A 20,028-nucleotide genomic window follows, 5' to 3' on the forward strand; every position below is an offset into this window, starting at 1 on the left:
GAAGGATAAATAATGACACATTACTCAGTTCAAATGTATAAAACTAAAAACTTTTATTTAAAATAAAAAAAAAGGGGGGAGGGGGGGAAAACTTAGGGCTTACTGCCCTTGAGTTCCCTCATGTCCTGCTGCAGCTCGGCCACCTGGGCCTTCAGAGTTTCCAGGTCCTCCTGCATTGACCGAAGTGTGGGGTCAGTCCTCCCAGGTGTTGTTTGGGTCCCCACATCTTCGGTCTGGCGTGATGGACCCTCATCAGCAGGAGGACCTGGTGCCCAGCGCTTGGCCTGGGGAGAGTGTTGGGCCTGGGGGGAGCTGGGGCCATTGGTCGGGCCTCGGGGGCCGCAGGTCGGGCCTCGGGGGCCGCAGGTCGGGCCTCGGGGGCCGGTAGAGGCTGGAGGGCCTGGGGAGGAGGCGCCAGCTGAAGTTCTGTAAAATAATATTGCAAGATGTTATTTTGTGTAATATATTATATATATATACATTCATACACCATCATAAATAACGGGGCCCCTCACAACAACATTTTTTGGGCCCCCCTCCTCCCACGCCCCCAATGGCCCCTCCCCCTGTGAACCCTCACATCAATACAAAGGACACACAGACATTGTTAGCCAGGGCCCCCTAAAACATTTGTGGCCCTTCCCCAAATGACTCATACTATGGGCCGCTCCCTGCTGCTTCCCCCCTGCTTTAAACTTATTTATGCATATGTATTTGAAAATAGATGTGTATATATATATACAATAGGAAGTGCTGGGAAGCTGCACACCATAAGGAACAATAATACCTGGGTGCCTGTGGCAAAACAAAATCTAGACAGGCATGGGGTGACAGCACACACAGGATTTTGACAAGGAGTCACAAAGATGTGAAATAATATTCAGAGGTTTATTGTGAGCAACGTTTCAGTTCCTCACTGGCATTATGGTTGGACGTGATGGACGTATGTCTTTTTTCAACCCAACTTACTATGTTACTATGTTACTTTCATCATCCCTGACATTTCTTACATTTGTACCTTTAGTTCAAATTACTTGCTAAATCTTTTACTGAACGTATACTGTAAAAGCATAATAAAGTACAATAATTACCTTCCGCAATTTCAGCGACCAGTTCGGGGCTCCTGCGCTTAAGGTCGGACCATAGCCGCCGGAGCTGGTGGGGGGCCACATCAAGGGCAAACCCGGCGAGCAAACCCTCTCTTAGCTCGGCCAGGATTGCCCTCTTCCTCTCGTGGACCCCTAAGTCCCCCGGCGGTGGGTGGTCATATCCTGCACGCAGGAGCACGCTGATAATATAGCGCCTCTCCCCTGGTAGCAAGTCAGAAACCCCAGGCATCTCCTCTCAGTTTGGCTGAATGACACAAAATGGCCCCAAGTCGCACATGTCACGAGATTACAAAATCGGCACAAAATGTCCGCAATTCGCGAGATTACAAAATCGCGAAAAAAATATCGCCAAAATATACATAGTAATGTATTTTGCGTGAAAAAAATATTCGCCGCTACAGTACAGTATATTTTGGCGACAACATTCACCGCTATAGTACTGTATATTAGTAGCGAAATTCCATACATGCCAAGACTTTAGTAAAATTGAGTAAAAAGACACATACTTGAATAAATAACACTGTAAGTCCATATTTTATTGCAAAAAAATCATTTACTGTACTTTTGTATAATTTTTCGCCTGCCTGTAGTAGGTGTTAATTTTCGCATAGCCGAATGCGATATTTAGCACGCAAAAGATATAGTGAATCGTGCGATAGTATTCTTTTCAGTGCGAAAATTAACGTATGCGCTGAAACTTGTGCGAGAAATAACCATGCGAAAATGGCGATTTTTCGCACGCGATAATACTATGGTGAATCGCGCGCAAATTATTTTGCGTTTTTTACTAAAGTAAAGTGCGATAATTTTTATCGCACTTTACTTTAGTGAATCAGGCCCTTTAAGTTTTAACGCTACGAAAAAGGCACAACTTTTCGTGCAAGTTTTAACGCTACGAAAAAATCGCCAGATTTTGCGCTACTTTCGGAATGGCTACGAAAAACTCGCGTTTTTTCGCGCAAATCGTATTGGTAACGAAAAAGTCGCGACAATTCCGAAAAGTCGTAAAGACTCCGAAAAAATCGCAAAAAGTACGAAAAAGTCGCAAAATGTTCGTTTTCCAATCGGAATTTTTCCAATTCGGATTCGAATTCGTGTCTTAGTAAATCAGCCCCTAGGACAAGAGAGAATAGAACAAAGGAACCAGGTGTCTAAGAGAAGTGACAGAACCACAGAGTGGCTTTACCGATCCCAACTTAATGTGAACACCAGGTCCAGGAAAAAGATTGCGTTCATAACCGTTTGGCCAGGATGTGTACCACATAAAAATAAAAATAATCAACAAAGTAAAAAATGAAAAATAAGCTGAAACGAAAAACACAATTACCATGTAGGAGGTGCCTCCGTTTTCAGTTGGGCTCCGAAGCAGATGTGCACCGTGTCACCCACTCTGATATCAGTTGCGCTCCGTAGCGGATGCGCATTGCATCACCTGGGGTGTGCAGTGGTAAATAATTGATCAGTGTAACTGACACCGTTAATGCGTCCGGTATCCAGTAGCAGGAGGAGTAACTGCCTCAACCTATTTAGCAGTTACTCCCCCTGCTACTGGATACTGGAGTGGGTGACACGGTGCGCATCTGCTACGGAGCCCAACTGACAATGGAGGCACCTCCTACATGGTAACTGTGTTTTTCGGTGGTCATATCCTGCACGCAGGAGCACGCTGATAATATAGCGCCTCTCCCCTGGTAGCAAGTCAGAAACCCCAGGCATCTCCTCTCAGTTTGGCTGAATGACACAAAATGGCCCCAAGTCGCACATGTCACGAGATTACAAAATCGGCACAAAATGTCCGCAATTCGCGAGATTACAAAATCGCGAAAAAAATATCGCCAAAATATACATAGTAATGTATTTTGCGCGAAAAAAATATTCGCCGCTACAGTACAGTATATTTTGGCGACAACATTCACTGCTATAGTACTGTATATTAGTAGCGAAATTCCATACATGCCAAGACTTTAGTAAAATTGAGTAAAAAGACACATACTTGAATAAATAACACTGTAAGTCCATATTTTATTGCAAAAAAATCATTTACTGTACTTTTGTATAATTTTTCGCCTGCCTGTAGTAGGTGTTAATTTTCGCATAGCCGAATGCGATATTTAGCACGCAAAAGATATAGTGAATCATGCGATAGTATTCTTTTCAGTGCGGAAATTACCGTATGCGCTAAAACTTGTGCGAGAAATAACCATGCGAAAATGGCGATTTTTCGCACGCGATAATACTATGGTGAATCGCGCGCAAATTATTTTGCGTTTTTTACTAAAGTAAAGTGCGATAATTTTTATCGCACTTTACTATAGTGAATCAGGCCCTTTAAGTTTTAACGCTACGAAAAAGGCGCAACTTTTCGCGCAAGTTTTAACGCTACGAAAAAATCGCCAGATTTTGCGCTACTTTCGGAATGGCTACGAAAAACTCGCGTTTTTTCGCGCAAATCGTATTGGTAACGAAAAAGTCGCGACAATTCCGAAAAGTCGTAAAGGCTCCGAAAAAATCGCAAAAAGTACGAAAAAGTCGCAAAATGTTCGTTTTCCAATCGGAATTTTTCCAATTCGGATTCGAAGTCGTGTCTTAGTAAATCAGCCCCTAGGACAAGAGAGAATAGAACAAAGGAACCAGGTGTCTAAGAGAAGTGACAGAACCACAGAGTGGCTTTACCGATCCCAACTTAATGTGAACACCAGGTCCAGGAAAAAGATTGCGTTCATAACCGTTTGGCCAGGATGTGTACCACATAAAAATAAAAATAATCAACAAAGTAAAAAATGAAAAATAAGCTGAAACGAAAAACACAATTACCATGTAGGAGGTGCCTCCGTTTTCAGTTGGGCTCCGAAGCAGATGTGCACCGTGTCACCCACTCTGCTATCAGTTGCGCTCCGTAGCGGATGCGCATTGCATCACCTGGGGTGTGCAGTGGTAAATAATTGATCAGTGTAACTGACACCGTTAATGCGTCCGGTATCCAGTAGCAGGAGGAGTAACTGCCTCAACCTACTTAGCAGTTACTCCCCCTGCTACTGGATACTGGAGTGGGTGACACGGTGCGCATCTGCTACGGAGCCCAACTGACAATGGAGGCACCTCCTACATGGTAATTGTGTTTTTCGTTTCAGCTTATTTTTTATTTTGTTGATTATTTTTATTTTTATGTGGTACACATCCTGGCCAAACGGTTATGAAAGCGATCTTTTTCCTCTGTCCTGGACCCGGTGTTCACACGAAGTTGGGATCGGTAAAGCCACTCTGTAGTTCTGTCACTTCTCTTAAACACCTGGCTCCTTTGTTCTATTCTCTCTTGTCCTAGTGTATATAATTTAATGAATTTCAGTATTATTAAATTAATGCACGTATGCATTGTATATATCATTAATTTGTACGTCATATGCACGTCACTAATTGGGTTTCCCGCCATAATGGGTATTTAAAGGTGGTTCTGTGTTTGTGGAATAACTTTGAAAAAAGGCTGCAGGAGTAGCCGAAACGTCAGTTCTTTGTTTTTCGCCTAATAAATTACTGAGATTCGTGATAAGACCTGTGTGAAGCGGACCCTTTTTTTGGATTGTGTATATATATATATATATATACACACACACACACACATAGAGACATAATATGTGTCTATAGTAGGAATCTGACATGGACATGTGAAATGGAAAGTAGATAAAAAAGACAAGAATCTTGTATCCTGAAAGCACTTGGGTACCAAATGTATAGTTTGCATAGTAAGAGTAAGGTGGGGGGTAGAAGTCCCCTGGAAACATGCAGCCTAGGGGTTATAACTCATAATTGCCACTGTGGAGGGTGTCAAAAATTTCCAAACATTTATATTCCTACCTTCCTGTCCCTCTGTGATTTAAGGTTCCCCATTAGTACAGTGACCCTGAGGTCATTAATATTGTGATTGGTACTGTTAAAATGTGCTCCCACTGGACATTCTGTCTCCTTGTCCTTAATAGTGAATCTGTGCCCTATAATTCTGTTTCGGAGCATCTGTCCTGTTTCCCCAACATACAGTGCCATAGTGGGATATTGCAGGCACATAATCAAGCAGACTACATTTGATGAGTGGCATGAGAATGAGCCCCGTACCCAGTGTCCCATTTGGTAATGCGGTATATGTACATAATCTATGCTGTGTATGTGGGAAAAGGTTCAGCATTGCTTGTGTCCACAGTGGGTTGTACCACTATCGGCTGGAGCTTCCAGGGAACAATAAGCCGCATAAAGTTTGGGGGCTGTTTGTATGAGCACAAGGGAATGTCTGGGAACATTGTTTGCAACCTTTTATCTCTCTGTATTGGTTGCAGCTCCTTTTAGATTTTCCTAAAGACTCCCAGGTGAGGGTTGAAGGTAACCACTAGAGGTACATGATTGTCCTTTTTTCCTTCTTTGTATATTAGAATTTTCCCCCTTCGGGATTCTGCTTGCTCTTATCAAAGGTCATGGTTCTGTATCCCTGGTTAATGAAGGGTTTGCCAGAAATTGGTTAGGCTCTGGTACTTCAGAGCAGATACAGTTGTACCGTATGACCTAGCTATACAGTATATTAAACCTCATAGAGAACTTCACAAAACAAATAAAGGTGTTAATAAAAAATGACCAGCTAATTTCCGGGAAAGCTTAGAGGCGCTAATACCCAGATATCTTAAGGTAGCCTGCTTCTATATGCTTCCCAAGATTCACAAAGAGGGACACGCAGCAGACTAATAATTTCTGGGATTGGAACACTTGCAGAGAATGTATCTGGTTGGGTACCAGATGTAACAATTTTAGCCACCATGGATGTGGAATCCTTATATACCAATAGCAATCACTACATGCAAAAACACAAAATGGATACAGAACCAGTGAACTAGATCATACAGTTTATCCTGAACCATAATTAATTCTCATTTAACAATAAGATAGTAGATGGGGACAGCAATGGGATCATGATTTGCTCCTTACTATGCAAATCTTTTTATAGCAAAACTGGAACAGGACTACATTTCATCCTGTGGTGTTTAACCAATGGTATACCTTCACTACATAGATGATACTCTTATTATCTGGACCGCCGATAAAGAGGATCTGCTGAAATTTCACTTGGGATTCAATACATTCCACCCAACCATAAAACTAAAACTTACCATTCACAGATCAATTTTGTGGACACTACTATTCACTAGAAACAACTACTTTCAAACCTCTATACATTGCATACCAACTGATTGCCCCTCCAACCTTAGAAGGGATAGCTTCCACCCTAAACACAAAAAAACTCCATCATATATAGCCTGGTCATAAGCTACAACCGTATCTGCTCTGAAGACACGGACAGGTACCAGAGCCTAACTAATTGTGAACCCTAATGGTTACCTACAACCCTAACCTGGGAGTCTTAAGAAAAATCTCCAAGGAGCTGTAACTAATACTCCAGAGAGATGAAAAGCTGCAAAAAATATTCCTGTACCTGCCCAGGCTCTCATACAAACGGCCCCACAGCCAGTTTAGACACTGTGTAAAATGTAAATCCCAACTTTTTTTAATCTTGTTTAAATTTAAAACAAGTATATTTTAATTTTTTTTAACATTTTATTTGTTGTGTTTGTGCCATTGTCAGCAGTATTTCACATTTCACTTGCACTCACTGCCTGAAAATTTTAGCACATTTTGTGCTCTCTCTTGAGATTGGAATCTTAATATGTGACAAAATAAACTCCATTGTATGTGCATAGGTTTAAAAATGGACAGGGTAGTAACCTCGATGGTGGCAATTACCGGGTGCATGAAAATGGGACCCTTGAGATTAATACTGTGAGGAAGGAGGACCAAGGCAAATACACATGTGTTGCTACCAATATTTTGGGCAATGCTGAAAATACTGTGCGGCTGGAGGTCAAAGGTAAGAGTGCCACATATTTAATGTACAGTAACCATGATTTTGCTCCTTCAGCTAAAATTCTTGACACTATCTTAAAGATACTTCATCATGTTATTTTGTTACTGTCAGGAGGTATTATGAGAAATGCAAGCCAATCACTTCTTCTCTAAATTTATCATTCTATTTCATAATGTGTAATTGCTTTGCAATGCAAGTTTTCCATTTTCCAAAAAAAAAATAAAAATTTATTATTTTATATGTATTATTTTATATACATCTCTTGTAGAGATGCACTGGTTGAAACATTTTCAGTCAGAAGTGGAAAAGGGCGGGGCCAGTTAGAAGTGGGAAAGGTCGTAGGGGCTGGGCTGGCCCGGCCACGATCATGGCCTGCCACCTTGCTCCTTTCTTTTTTCCACATGTCCTTGCTTTTTCAACACTTTTCCATACTATATTCCTTTTTTCCTCTTTGTTTTGCTTCTACCCTTCTTTTCCACCTCTTATCTTTTGCTTACATGCATATATAGCTGTGTATCAAAAAGGACAGCCTGGCGGATAACTATACCTTCAGAATGAATACTTTATTTATCATTTTTATCATAGTGACCTATTAAAGAATCTTCCAACACTGGCATATATATTTTAGAAAACTGCCCTTTTACATCTTTGACAATTTTGTGATGGTCTACGTGTTCCCTCAGAGATTGCCTGAAAGGAAATAATGCAGCTTTGACTGTAACAGGAAGAAGTGTCGGAGCGCTGTCCATTCATTGGCTGATGTAACTTACCATGAATGTTTGTCCACCAGAAACCACTTGGGCTAGGGGGACAGCCCATGTGGTTAGTTACAATGGCAATTTAAGATATCCAATGACACTTGAAACTATGAAAATTGTTTATTTAGATGAAGCAGCACTTTACTTATTGGCTGTTTTATGAGATATATTTTTATATATGTTTTTGTATCTAATTACCTGTATGTGTAGATAAAATATTCTGTATGTGATGTTCCCTTTAAATATCAAATTATATTGCAATACAGGTATCACTTTAGTATATCAATGCTTGCTATGCTTTACAGACAATTATTGTAATGATCTTTCATATGATTTTATTTAATAAATTACATTTAATAATTTACATAGTGGCAATCATTAGCATTTTTTTATGTTTAGAGCCAACTCGTATTGTAAAGGGCCCTGAAGATCAGATTGCGAAGAGGGGCTCTTCTGTGCATCTGGACTGTCGAGTGCGCAGTGACTCCTCACTCAGACTCACTGTTACCTGGATAAAAGATGACACTCAGTTGTATATAAACAGCAGGTGAGCTCGGCAAACTTTTTTAGATTTATTTTTTTTTTTTAAGTGCTGTGGCTCTTAATAAACAAAATACATACATACAATACATACATTAAATTAACACCCAAAAAAGTAAAGTTTTAAAGTAAAACTGGTAAAAACTGTGTGTTTGCCTCAGAAATTCTACTATAATTTATATAAATAAGCTGCTGTGTAGTGACAGGGGCAGCCATCTGGAATTTTTAGTTACAAATTTTGACAAGGACAGTTTCTCTGGGAACCAGAGTTCAGGAAAATCCAAGCTCCCTGCCCACCTTTTAAAGGACAAGTCAACCCTCTTTTTTAACTATTCACCATTTGTTTGATTTCCTTTTCCTCTACCTAATTGCTACTTTTTATTACACAATATAATGCATACTTTAAATTATTCTGCCAAACTGAACTTGCAGCTGCCATATTGCCTTCCATTATATATTAAAGATGGCCACCTGCTATTTCTGTGAGTGCGCAAAAAGACTGAGTGGGATCCCCCTTACTGCAACTGGGAAAGCAGGAGAGGACAGAACTATCACCGATCTGCACTTGAGAAAACAAAATGGTTGCAGATTGGTGAAGTTCTGTAAACAGGATTGGTGCATTGCTATAGCAAGCATAAGCGAGACCTCGAGGCACCCTTCTGTGTATGCTCTGCCATTCTGATAGGTTGTCATGAGCATGGTCTTTCTCAGAGACAGCTGGATTATGGGAGATACACAAGGAGAAGTCAGCATTTTTTTTCCAAGGGCACTGCTGCAGAATTTACAGTAGTGTTACTTAGATAGTGCTACTGAAGGTATCAATGTAATGCTTATCTTATAATACTATATTTTGCCTTGACTTCACTTGCCTTTAAAAAATTGGTTGGCATTTCTATGCTGAATAAGCCAGGTGGGAGAATGTAGTAATTCTAATTGTATTTATAAGCTAACTTTACATCCTGGACAGGTATACAATGCACAGCCAATCATCAATTCACTGCACATCTTTATAAATATGGCCTTTCTAGAATACCTTTCCAGTGAGGTAATCAAATAAATCAAATCTGTTTTTTTTCCCAAAAGATGGGTCTTAAACCTCCTTGATATCTTGCTATGAGTGCTACTATGGCCCTTAGGGTTATAAATGTGAATGTCTCAATTTGTTTGATATAATTTCATGGGAGGCACACTTCTCCTATAAATAGAAGTAAACTATATTGTATGAGTCTATGTTATGCAGTAAAAAAGCTACACTGTATATGCACACTATTCTCCTAAACCTGACATGGCTCTTTCTTTTGCACAGAATGAAGAAGGATGAGGATGGACTTACAATATTCGGTGTGGCAGAAAAGGATCAGGGAGCATATACATGTGTTGCTAAAACTGAATTAGACCAGGACTCTTCTAAAGCTTATCTCACGATACAGGGTAACCACCTCATAATGGCAACAATTTTTGTCACTTTAGCCTTCTGAATAATGTAGAATATAATCTATTCATATTAATAAAGGGAAATAAGAAAATAGTGCTCAATCTTTTTTCATCTTTCTATATGACTTGCTGCTTTAATTAGACCCTTTGCTAAGGTGAGAAAGTATGTCAATGCAAGGGGGTGTGTATGTACAAAACTTCCCTTTTTGACCTTTTATTTTTCAAACTTTGCATTTCACCATACAAAAGAAATTATAGGATCATTGGCACCCTGTTTTTTTATCTCATTACTCTTCTACTTGGGCACGCTGCATGCAATCTCCACCTATTACTTAGTTGTGTCTATCTTCTTGACTGTATAGATTACCCAATTGTCTTATGAATTTTGACTAATGTTGCCATACTAACGCACTTAAGTAGGCTTTGCTATCAATTTCACCTTTGACTAAACAAATAGCTATATCTATACATGTGAAACATGCTGTAACTATCAATAATGGTCCTTTTTACCCAGCCTTTACTCCAACATATATCTCTATATCTATATTTCTATCTATCTGCACATTAGTATACTTTAACTTGAATCTTTTCTATTTGTAAAAATGTTTATGAAAAAGATATTAGCTTTAGACAGGGGGGCCTGGACCACAGAAGGGCTCTATAGTCACATGCACGTGCTCTAGCGGACAGGGAGGTTGGGTTCAAGTGCGCGCCGGGCTGTTTCACTTCTGGTGGTATGTCAATTCTTACATCTGTATATAACATATCTTAAAATATGTCTGTCAAACTACTAATTAATAAATGCACAATAATTAAATAAATGACTAAAATATATCACCCCTTTTATTATACATAGACCTATTCAAAGTTAATATGTGATTACAATTACATATTACATTAATATGTTCATGTAAAATAATATCTCAGTTATGAAAAGCATATCCAGCATAGGTAGTCGTGTGCAAAAAACTGTATCATTTGTATCATGCAGTGCTGTAAACAATTCAAAATACAATGAAGGTGGACCAACAATGTATATTAAATTCCCAAATAATTGCCTTTTTATTGGACAACACAGGGATAACCTGAAAGTTGGAATGCCCATACCTTTATTCCTGAATTTAGTCTCATGTTGTTTCTAAATCACAAGCTGAAAACTGCAGCTCATTTTAGCTTCTTCCTGGTCTTGCATAAAGCTCCGTCCCTTTTCTTTTCTGTATGTTGTATGTATTTATATCTTTATTTATATAGCACTACGTATGTACACAGCACTCTACAGCAGAACAATATATCCTAAACAAAAAGGGGGTCATTACAATAATAGATAAATACAGAGTGCAATCATTAATACTAATACATAAAAATACAGTTGCATTAAAGATTCCACAGAGTTAACAGACAAGAGGATGGAGGTCCCTGCCCTGTAGAGCTTACAGTCTAAATGGGAGGGTAACTTACAGACACAAATAGGAGGGTATTAAGTGCTGCAGGTTACAGTGGGTGACGCTGCAGTATAGTTCAAAGAAAGTTCACCCAGCACACTCTTACCTCCTCCAACAATTGTTACTCAGTGCACAGCCCAGAGAGTCAGCACTCCCAGCACAGTTCAGCAAAAAATAGTTGACTGGCACAACGAGTGTAATGCAAGCGGGGCTTAGCCCCTGTGTGTTTATTCAAAAAATAGCAGCAACGTTTCGGGGGCGTACCCCTTCGTCAGGCATAATGCATAATTACACTTGTTGTGCCGGTCAACTATTTTTTGCTGCAGTATAGTTGCCAGTTCTCAGTTCAGGTGCTATGCAAGTGCTTCAAGAGGTAGTCTTTGAGTTTGGTTCTGAGGGAGGATTCTCTCTGGAGGAATTGATGGATGGCATCCCAAATATATGGAGCAGCAAGACAAAATGATTTAAGATGGAAAACAGCTGTAGTAGTGGGGGGGCAAAAAGAAGTTGCTCTGAGAGGAGCGGAGGAGGCAGCCAGCAACACATGGAGAAATAAGAGAAGAGATGTGGTGAGGTGAGATGCAGAGGTATGAAGGACCTTGAAGGGTGTGAGAAGGAGTTTGTAAGTTATTTTTTGTTTAATGGGAAGCCATAATACGGAATTCTGCAGGGGAGGGGTCTGTACACTCTTGGGTGAGAGGAGGAGAATTCTGTCAGCCGTGTTTAATACAGACTGTAGGAAGGAGAGATGGGAGTTAGGGAGACCAGTTAGTAGCAGGTTACAGTAGTCTAATTGGGTTAGGATGAGTGACATAGTGGTGTTAATATGGTCCGAGAAGGAGAGAGAAGTCGACTATCACCCCCGAACAACATGCTGAGTTGACAGGGTTAATAAGGGTGCCATCAATAGAGATAGTAAGGAGGGGAGTGGGACCAGGCTTAGGTGGAAAGATGATCAGTTCAATTTTTGTAAGGTTCATTTTGAGGTGGCGTTGGTACATCCAGATAGAGATTTCTAGAAGGCAATTAGAGATTTGAGTCTCAGTTTCAATTGTTAATGAAAGTCTCTTCTTTTCTTTTTGATGTGAAGACAAATAGCTGTCTACTGGGCATGTCTGATTGAATTTCACTGCAGCATAAGGCAGCAAGCATACTCAGTAGACACCTCATTGGCCATCTTCACTGTTATAGAGGTGAATAAGGTTGAACTTGTATTGAACTTTCTGGTCAAAGTTTTATCTTTACTAGATGGCAGAATTCCTGGTGTCCTCCCAAATATTGATAAGGCTTGCAAGGCAGTACCCATTTAACTTCTAACAATTTTGTTTGATTTACAGAAACTTCCTCACCTACTAGCCGACTGACCTCCCAGCTTATAGGTAACCACCCCATACTAATTACCCTGCCAACAACAATTAAATCCTAATGTTGATTAATATATAAAATGTATAAATATATATATGTAAGTGAGCAGTAGGGCTATTTTCATTGCAGTTTTCATTGGTTTAATGTCTCTTTTGTACTGAAAACATTTAAGACTGCAGAAGCCAGTAAATGTTTTATATCCTACATAAAACAATAACAAACTAAGCCTTGACATTGCCTGTAGGTAGCAAAGGGAGATGTTATATACTACACAAGTAACTGATGTACTTTTGATCCACTTTAGACAAACCAGACCCCCCACAGGACCTGGAGCTAACTGAACCATCAGTTAGGAGTGTTCGCCTCACCTGGGTTCCAGGGGATGATAACAACAGTCCAATTACAGGTAAACATTATATTGCCTAAAAATATTGGATGGGTGCAACCACTAGAAGCATGTTATCGTATGTTAGCTTGTGCTAAAACACCACATACAAAGAAGTTCCATCTATATTTGTCTTCCTAACTTCAGGTAAGATGGCAGTGCAGTGCTTTATTAGTTATTTTCCTGGCTGGCACAGTTTGATCCCATGGGCTAACCTGGGCAGTGGTACACTGTTCACTTCAAAGTAAATTTGTGTAATTAGTGTAAGATAATTGTTGCCAGATTATATTTGACAAATGCACCACAGATGAGTTGCATTATGCATATGCACAGGCTACATAATTTTGGACATTGAAGAGGTAGGGGGCATTTGAGTAGTGCAGTGACATTAGGGAAGTGCAGAAAGTTAAAATGATTGTGAAAGTGATTTCTGTGCCTGAGGTAGAGCGAGAAGGCAATACATGACTGACATCTAAATTTTAAAATATGTTTATAAGAGGTTTGGATGTTTTAATAAAATAAAAATAATTTGGGTTTCATATTTAGTTTAAAAAAAGACTTTTATTATACAGTTTATGTCTGGGTTACAGCTCCCCTTTAAGGCCTTATTATCCAGAGAACTATTTTGTGTTTTTCACTATACTGGCTTTTGTGGTCCCTATGGTCTTTTCTTTTTAACTTCCTCTGTTTTTTTATTCTTTTATTCTTTCTGTCTTCAGATATTGTTTGTCATTGCAGGTTTCATTGTACAATTTGAGGAAGACAGGCATCAGCCCGGTACATGGCACAACCTTGCCTCTGTCCCTGCTAATGTGAACTCTGTCATACTGCAGCTTTCTCCTTATGTCAACTACCAGTTTCGTGTTCTTGCACTAAATGAACTTGGGAGCAGTATGCCAAGCCCATCTTCAGAACGTTTTCAGACAGCAGGAGCACGTAAGAGAGCTACTTTATATGCAATGCAATTTACTGTAAGTCAGATGTAATAAAAACGTGGTTACTAGGTCTAGTAACTCATATCGTGTGTCATTTAATGGTAACCAGTTGTAAAAGAAATATTGGATTTTTTTTACTAGATCTGGTGCAAACTTCACATTTCTGTAAAGGCTTTTATAGTTAGGTTTTATAAACTGTTAACTGTTTAATCATTTAGACATAACTATTTAGACATATATATGTCATTCTGCTCTGATTCTCTAACATTATTTTTTACATTTCAGCTCCAGAAACTAATCCAGGTGATGTGAAGGGAGCAGGGACTAGCAAAAACAATATGGAAATCACATGGACAGTAAGTATGGAGAACACTTTACATCAGATTCTTCAGTGGATGCTTGTAAAGTGAAAAGGACAGTATACCCACTTGTTCAACAATGAATATGGCTTTTACTGAACATACTTTTTGTTTATTGTTTTAAATCTAAAATTTGGCAGAAACCAAAACATAATTCGTCAATTGATTCGTTAAGTGATTCAACAACGAGACCCTTCCTAAAGAACTGTATGATGGAAAATAAATGGGGAAGGGACCTTATCTTAAATTTAGATGAAAAATAAAGGCATACACCTTGCACACAGGTCAGACTAGCGTCACAGCACCCAAAGGACCAACCAACACCCACAAACTCATACAAAACTTGCTGCCACCACTCTCTTCTTACACCGGAGATGAGAGATACCAAGTACTCTAATAGTAAAAGGGTTAATGTAAGGAACTGACACACACACACTCTTCCCTCCAGCAGTCAAAGTTAGCATACAGAATGCAGAGGGCTAAGGCACACATTTACACAATCGAAGGTTAAGCTTGCTTTTAGACAAAACTTATTAAATGTTATATTTAATATTATAAAAAATAGTGCTGTCCAACTGGCGGCTCGCGGGCCGCATGCGGCCCATGACCCCCCTCTGTGTGGCCCCCCACCTGTCTGGCTGCTTTGATGGCTTACCTTTGAGTAAGCTTTAAATGGTATCAGTACTGAGATTAACTGACCCCCTGTATGGTTCTCACCTCAGATTCCCCCTGTATTGTTTACAAATGTAATCCCCTGTACTATTCACAACTTTTAATCCCTGCATTGTTCACCCCCTGCAGTGTTCACACCCCAGGCTCAGACTGTAATCACCCACATTGTTCACCTGTTGACACCTCAGACATTGTAGGTAGTGCCTGGACTATGCTGCCTGTGTGTATGGAACACACAGGGAGCATAGGGTAGGTAGATTATGGCACATAGGCAGCATAGGGCAGGGAGGGTATGGCACAAACAGGTAGGGCAGGCAGAGTATGGCACACACAGGCAGCATAGGGCAGGGAGGGTATGGCATACACAGGCAGGGTAGGGCAGGCAGAGCATGGCACAGACAGCATAGGGCAGGTAGACTATGGCACACACAGGCAGGATAGGGCAGGCAGAGTATTGCACACACAGGCAGGATAGGGCAGGCAGAGTATGGCACACACAGGCAGCATAGAGCAGGCAGGGTATGGCACACACAGGCAGGGTAGGGCAGGCAGAGTATGGCACACACAGGCAGGGTAGGGCAGGCAGAGTATGGCACACACAGGCAGGGTGGGGCAGGCAGAGTATGGCACATACAGGCAGCATAGGGCAGGCAGAGTGCTGCCTGTGTGTGCCATACTCTTCCTACCCTATGCTGCCTGTGGGAGGTGAACCTGGCAGGGGTTTGTTCTGGGAGTTTGTTAGCAGTTGGAAATAGCCATTAAATGGTCCCTAAGTTGTGTAATTATGTGCTGGGGGTTGCTGTGCTATCCACAGGGGAGAAGGAGGCATGGATTTAAGGGTATATCTTAATATGACATAATATAATTCTTTCACATATGAATGACGTTTGATATCCCCGCAGTAAGGACCAAGCATTTGGGTTTTTGCTGCATTACTACTATTGTGATAAAATAGGTGTGGTTTGAAGTGGGTGTGGTTTAAAAAGGGGAGTGGGCAAAACTGGCATACATTAGCAACCCTCCACCATGTATGCTAGAGAAATTCCGGCCCTCGGCACTGCAGAAGTTGGACAGCACTGTTATAAAAGGTATAACAGTGCATATGTACAACAAGATTTTACAAAAAGGACATGCGGTAAAATAAGTACAGGTATGGGTTCCCTTATCCGGAAACCCGTTATCCAGAAAGCTCTGAATTACGGAAAGCCTGTCTCCCATAGACTCCATTTTAATCAAATAATTTAGAATTTTAAAACTGATTCCTTTTTCTCTGTAGTAGTAAGATATAAATAATCCTTATTGGATGCAAACCAATCCTGTTGGGTTTAATTAATGTTTTATTGATTTTTTTTAGTAGACTTAAGGTATGGAGATCCAAATTATGGAAAGACCCCTTATCCGGAATACCCTTGGTCCCGAGCATTCTGGATAACGGGTCCTATATATGTACAAACAGTTTTTTTAAAAATAAAAGGGAAAAACATAGAAGTCCTATATTGTACCAGAGTCCTTCTTATACTGAAGGCAAGGGGAAACCAATGGGATGAACTTCCAATCGAAATTGGTACTCCAAAGTAAATCCAACGTGTATTTATCACAGTTTGCAGGGGCATCAGGTAACCGGGCACCACCCCCCACCCTAGGGAATGCAAGGGGTGTCACCCATAGCAGGACACAGTGTGTCTATGAACTGGACAAAGGATATAGTGCCCATAACTCCTTACAGGAACATAATAGAGAAATACTATTAAATGCATTGGTTATGATTCCTAATCCTGATTTCATAGAGACTAAAAATCACTACTGTGTGACCTGCCCCTGCCCAGATATTCCTATCAAGTACCCAAAGCCAGTCATGCTTGGACTTGTTTGATAAGCAATATCCCATGAAAGCTATACCCATTTTTTGTTACCGCTGGTATAACATATATTATGTATATACTTATTTTAAGAGAAGCACTGGGAAACAGTTTAGATATAGTGAAAAAAGTGTTTTACAATTGTTCAGCTAAAGTAAAAGCTGGTTTATGGAGTCAATGGGGTCAGTGGACAAAAGTGGGAGTCCTCCATTCCAGTAGGCCACTCCAGGTAAGTTGGGTTCCTAGACAGGTGGCGACATGGTGATTAATAGTGATGGGCGAAAAAAATTCGCCAGGCATAGACTCGCAGCAAATTTCCGCATTTGTCAGATTTCTCGAAACAGCGACAAAATTCATTGCGGAAAAATATGCAGCACGTCCAAAAATTGTTGCCCGCGCCAAAAGAATTGTCGCACACCAAAAAGAATTGTCTCTCTCATCAAAAGAATTGTCACGCACAACAAATTTTTTTTTACGTGCAACATTTTCCCTGTTTCGTGAATTTTTCAGACAGATTAGTTCATTCGTTCAGCCACAGCTGCGCAGGGGTTAGCTTCCTAAGCAAAGGAGCTGAGGTTTTACAGTGTAAGAGAGAGAGAACCTTGGTGAAAGCAGGAGCTGCTGATTTGAATGATCTTACTTTGTAAGTTATATGTCTGAAAAACGTATTTGTGATTTTTACTTTGTAAGGGGATCAGGGCGCAAAGCCCTTGTCCTGGGCTAGTAAGGGAAAGAGAACTTGTATTACCGTAGTTAGAGCCGAACAGGCTTAAGATTTTTTGTTTTCTGTATTTTGTTTTGTTTTTTTTATTTCCTCTAATGTTATACTAAACTGTCTGTGCCTCTGCTTTAAAGTGTCTGGAAGTGTACAGTACACATAGGTAGTGATGAGCAAATTTTTTCGGCAGGCATGGATTCGCAGCGAATTTCCACACTTCGCCATTGGCAAATTGTTTTGCGAAACTTCTGTGAAAATTTGCTGCGCGGTAAAAATTTTTGATGTGCGTCAAATTGGGCGTGGTCGCATCAAAAACTAGTGTGGGCGTCAAAAAAGACACGGACGACAAAACAAATCACACGACAAATGCGTTTTCACGGGACAGATTCGCTCATCACTACACATAGGTCCTTCTCCAGTGAGACCATGGTCCAACTACCTGACATCATTACATATTATATATATATATATATATATATATAGCTCAGTGTTCACAGTTGGTGCAGTTATTGTTGTGCCTGGCCCCACCATGCTCTATTGCACTGTTTGTAATACTGTGTTTTGTTGTTTTGGCTGTTTAAACCTAAAACAAAACCAAAGGATATTTCAATTAAGAAAAGCATGCCATGTTTGTCAAAACACATATATATATTTTTAAATGCAACTAAGTTCATTGTTGGAGCACAAGAGGCATAGCCCTATTTTATTTTACTAATGCGATGAAATGGTGCTGCTAAATAAACAAGATATGCACACAGGCCCACAGCTTTTTACACAACAGATACATATACAAAGCTTTCTCACCTTTAACCCTTTAGGGGCAACCCAACGTAGAGTTCACGTCTGTGTATAAAAGTACCTAAGTGCCACAGAATGTAGATTCTACGTTGTGCTGCAGTTCCGGGTTTGAAAGCAGAGGAGCTTTTAAAGCCGATCCTTCGCTCCCGCTCGTTCCCCAGCCCCTAGGCTACGTGCTGAGACGGGGAACAAGAGGCACCTGGGGTGCGATCACCCAGGGGCCCCATAGGAGATGCCAGGCACGCTATTACTATGTGCCTGTCATTTTCCTGCTCCCCCGCCCCCTTTTAGTGATTTTATAGCATTTCTCATTGTTCTTTGTTACTTGTCTTTGCCCATGGACATTTTGTCTGCTATATATCAATTTGGGTGCCTCTGTACACCACATAGTTTGGTAAATCTATGCATATTGGGCATCAAACTGTTCAGTAGACCCCTGACATTCATATTTAGAGTGTTTTCTGTTGATATGTTACGAAACGTTGGGTACATAATGGGGCAAAATGTAAGGTTTAGCATACCTTTGTAGTTTGGTAGTTTGCAGTAGAAAGATGCATTTACCCATTTTTGTTTTGTCAGAATGTGTACTTTCAGAAAATATATGGGTTTTCTAGGGTCTCCATGCTGTTAGGGCGTCTTATGTCCTATGTATAATACACATACCGGGAGCTTATACTGCAGTATTCAGAGCTTCAGAGGTGAAAATTTATATGCACTATTTTAATTTGGCGCCTCTGCCACATTGTTTGGTAAATCTATGCATACTGGGCATCAAACTGTTCAGTAGACCCCTGGAGTTCATATTTAGAATGTTTTAGGTAGATATGTTACGAAATGTGGGGTACATAATGGGGCAAAATGCAAGCTTTGTGACGATTTTTAGAAATTTCATAAAAACCATTACGTTTCGAATAGCTATGTAGTTTGGTAGTTTGCAGTAGAAAGATGTATTTACCTATTTTTGTTTTTTCAGAATGTGTACTTTCGGAAAATGTATGGTTTTCTAGGGTCTCCTTACTGTCAGAGGGTCTTATGGCACATAATACACATGCTGGGAGCTTATATTGCAGTGTATTCACTTTTTATGCACTAACTTCCTTTTGGTGTCTCTAATTTTAGGAAAAGCATTGCGACTCTGTAGTTTGGAGTAGAAAGACATGGGTACCCATTTTGAATTCACAGGAATGTGTACTTTCCAAAAATATGTGGTTTTGGGGAAGGGTCAGTATATTTTTTTGTGGTTTTTACCCCACGAAAAAATGCAGTAAATGTGTTGAATTTTCAGTAGTTAAAGAGATCTTCAGGGCAAATTGTATGTACTAACTTCCTTTTGGGGTCTCTATGCCAGATACTTTAGTAATCCTATGCACAATGGGCATCAAACTGTTCCATGGACCCTTGGCTTTCATATTTAGGATGTGTTTTCTTGGTACCTAATGTTATGTGGGAGATATGATGCTTAAATCGGAAGCTTTGAGGCGATTTTTTTCGATATTTCATAATTTTTTTATAGAAACTGCTAAATTCAGGAAAGCATTGCTGTTTCCTCATGGTTTCCTATTTCGGATTCGGCAGAGTCTGACTTCAAAAATATATGGTTTCCTAATGTTCCAGTGTTTTTGGCTTTGGAATTTTAAAGTATGCCGTATTCTGATGTAATGCTTTGAAATTTCAGTTATTTACTTTTGGGAGTTTTTGATACCATTCAAGGGACACTGGGCTTTCCAAATCAGTTGAATTTTCCTTGTATATATT

The 20,028-nt window shown here is 40.1% G+C and overlaps 1 protein-coding gene across 15 annotated transcripts in view; it reads left to right on the forward strand.

Moving 5' to 3' along the window:
• Positions 1-20,028, forward strand: part of nfasc (neurofascin) — a 136,010-nt gene that overhangs the window by 76,383 nt on the left and 39,599 nt on the right. For 11 of the 15 annotated variants that reach the window (XM_031896839.1, XM_004910696.4, XM_031896833.1 and 8 more), the window contains 7 exons: positions 6,845-7,011; positions 8,166-8,313; positions 9,613-9,737; positions 12,520-12,561; positions 12,852-12,953; positions 13,671-13,868; positions 14,153-14,223. In XM_031896839.1, the coding sequence (XP_031752699.1) occupies positions 6,845-7,011; positions 8,166-8,313; positions 9,613-9,737; positions 12,520-12,561; positions 12,852-12,953; positions 13,671-13,868; positions 14,153-14,223 (853 nt within the window). The remainder of the gene's footprint in view (positions 1-6,844; positions 7,012-8,165; positions 8,314-9,612; positions 9,738-12,519; positions 12,562-12,851; positions 12,954-13,670; positions 13,869-14,152; positions 14,224-20,028) is intronic. The other 4 variants (XM_031896832.1, XM_031896837.1, XM_031896838.1 and 1 more) reach the window with 1 other exon arrangement.

Source organism: Xenopus tropicalis, chromosome 2 (assembly GCF_000004195.4).
Source record: "Xenopus tropicalis strain Nigerian chromosome 2, UCB_Xtro_10.0, whole genome shotgun sequence".
NCBI classification, from domain to species: domain Eukaryota; kingdom Metazoa; phylum Chordata; class Amphibia; order Anura; family Pipidae; genus Xenopus; species Xenopus tropicalis.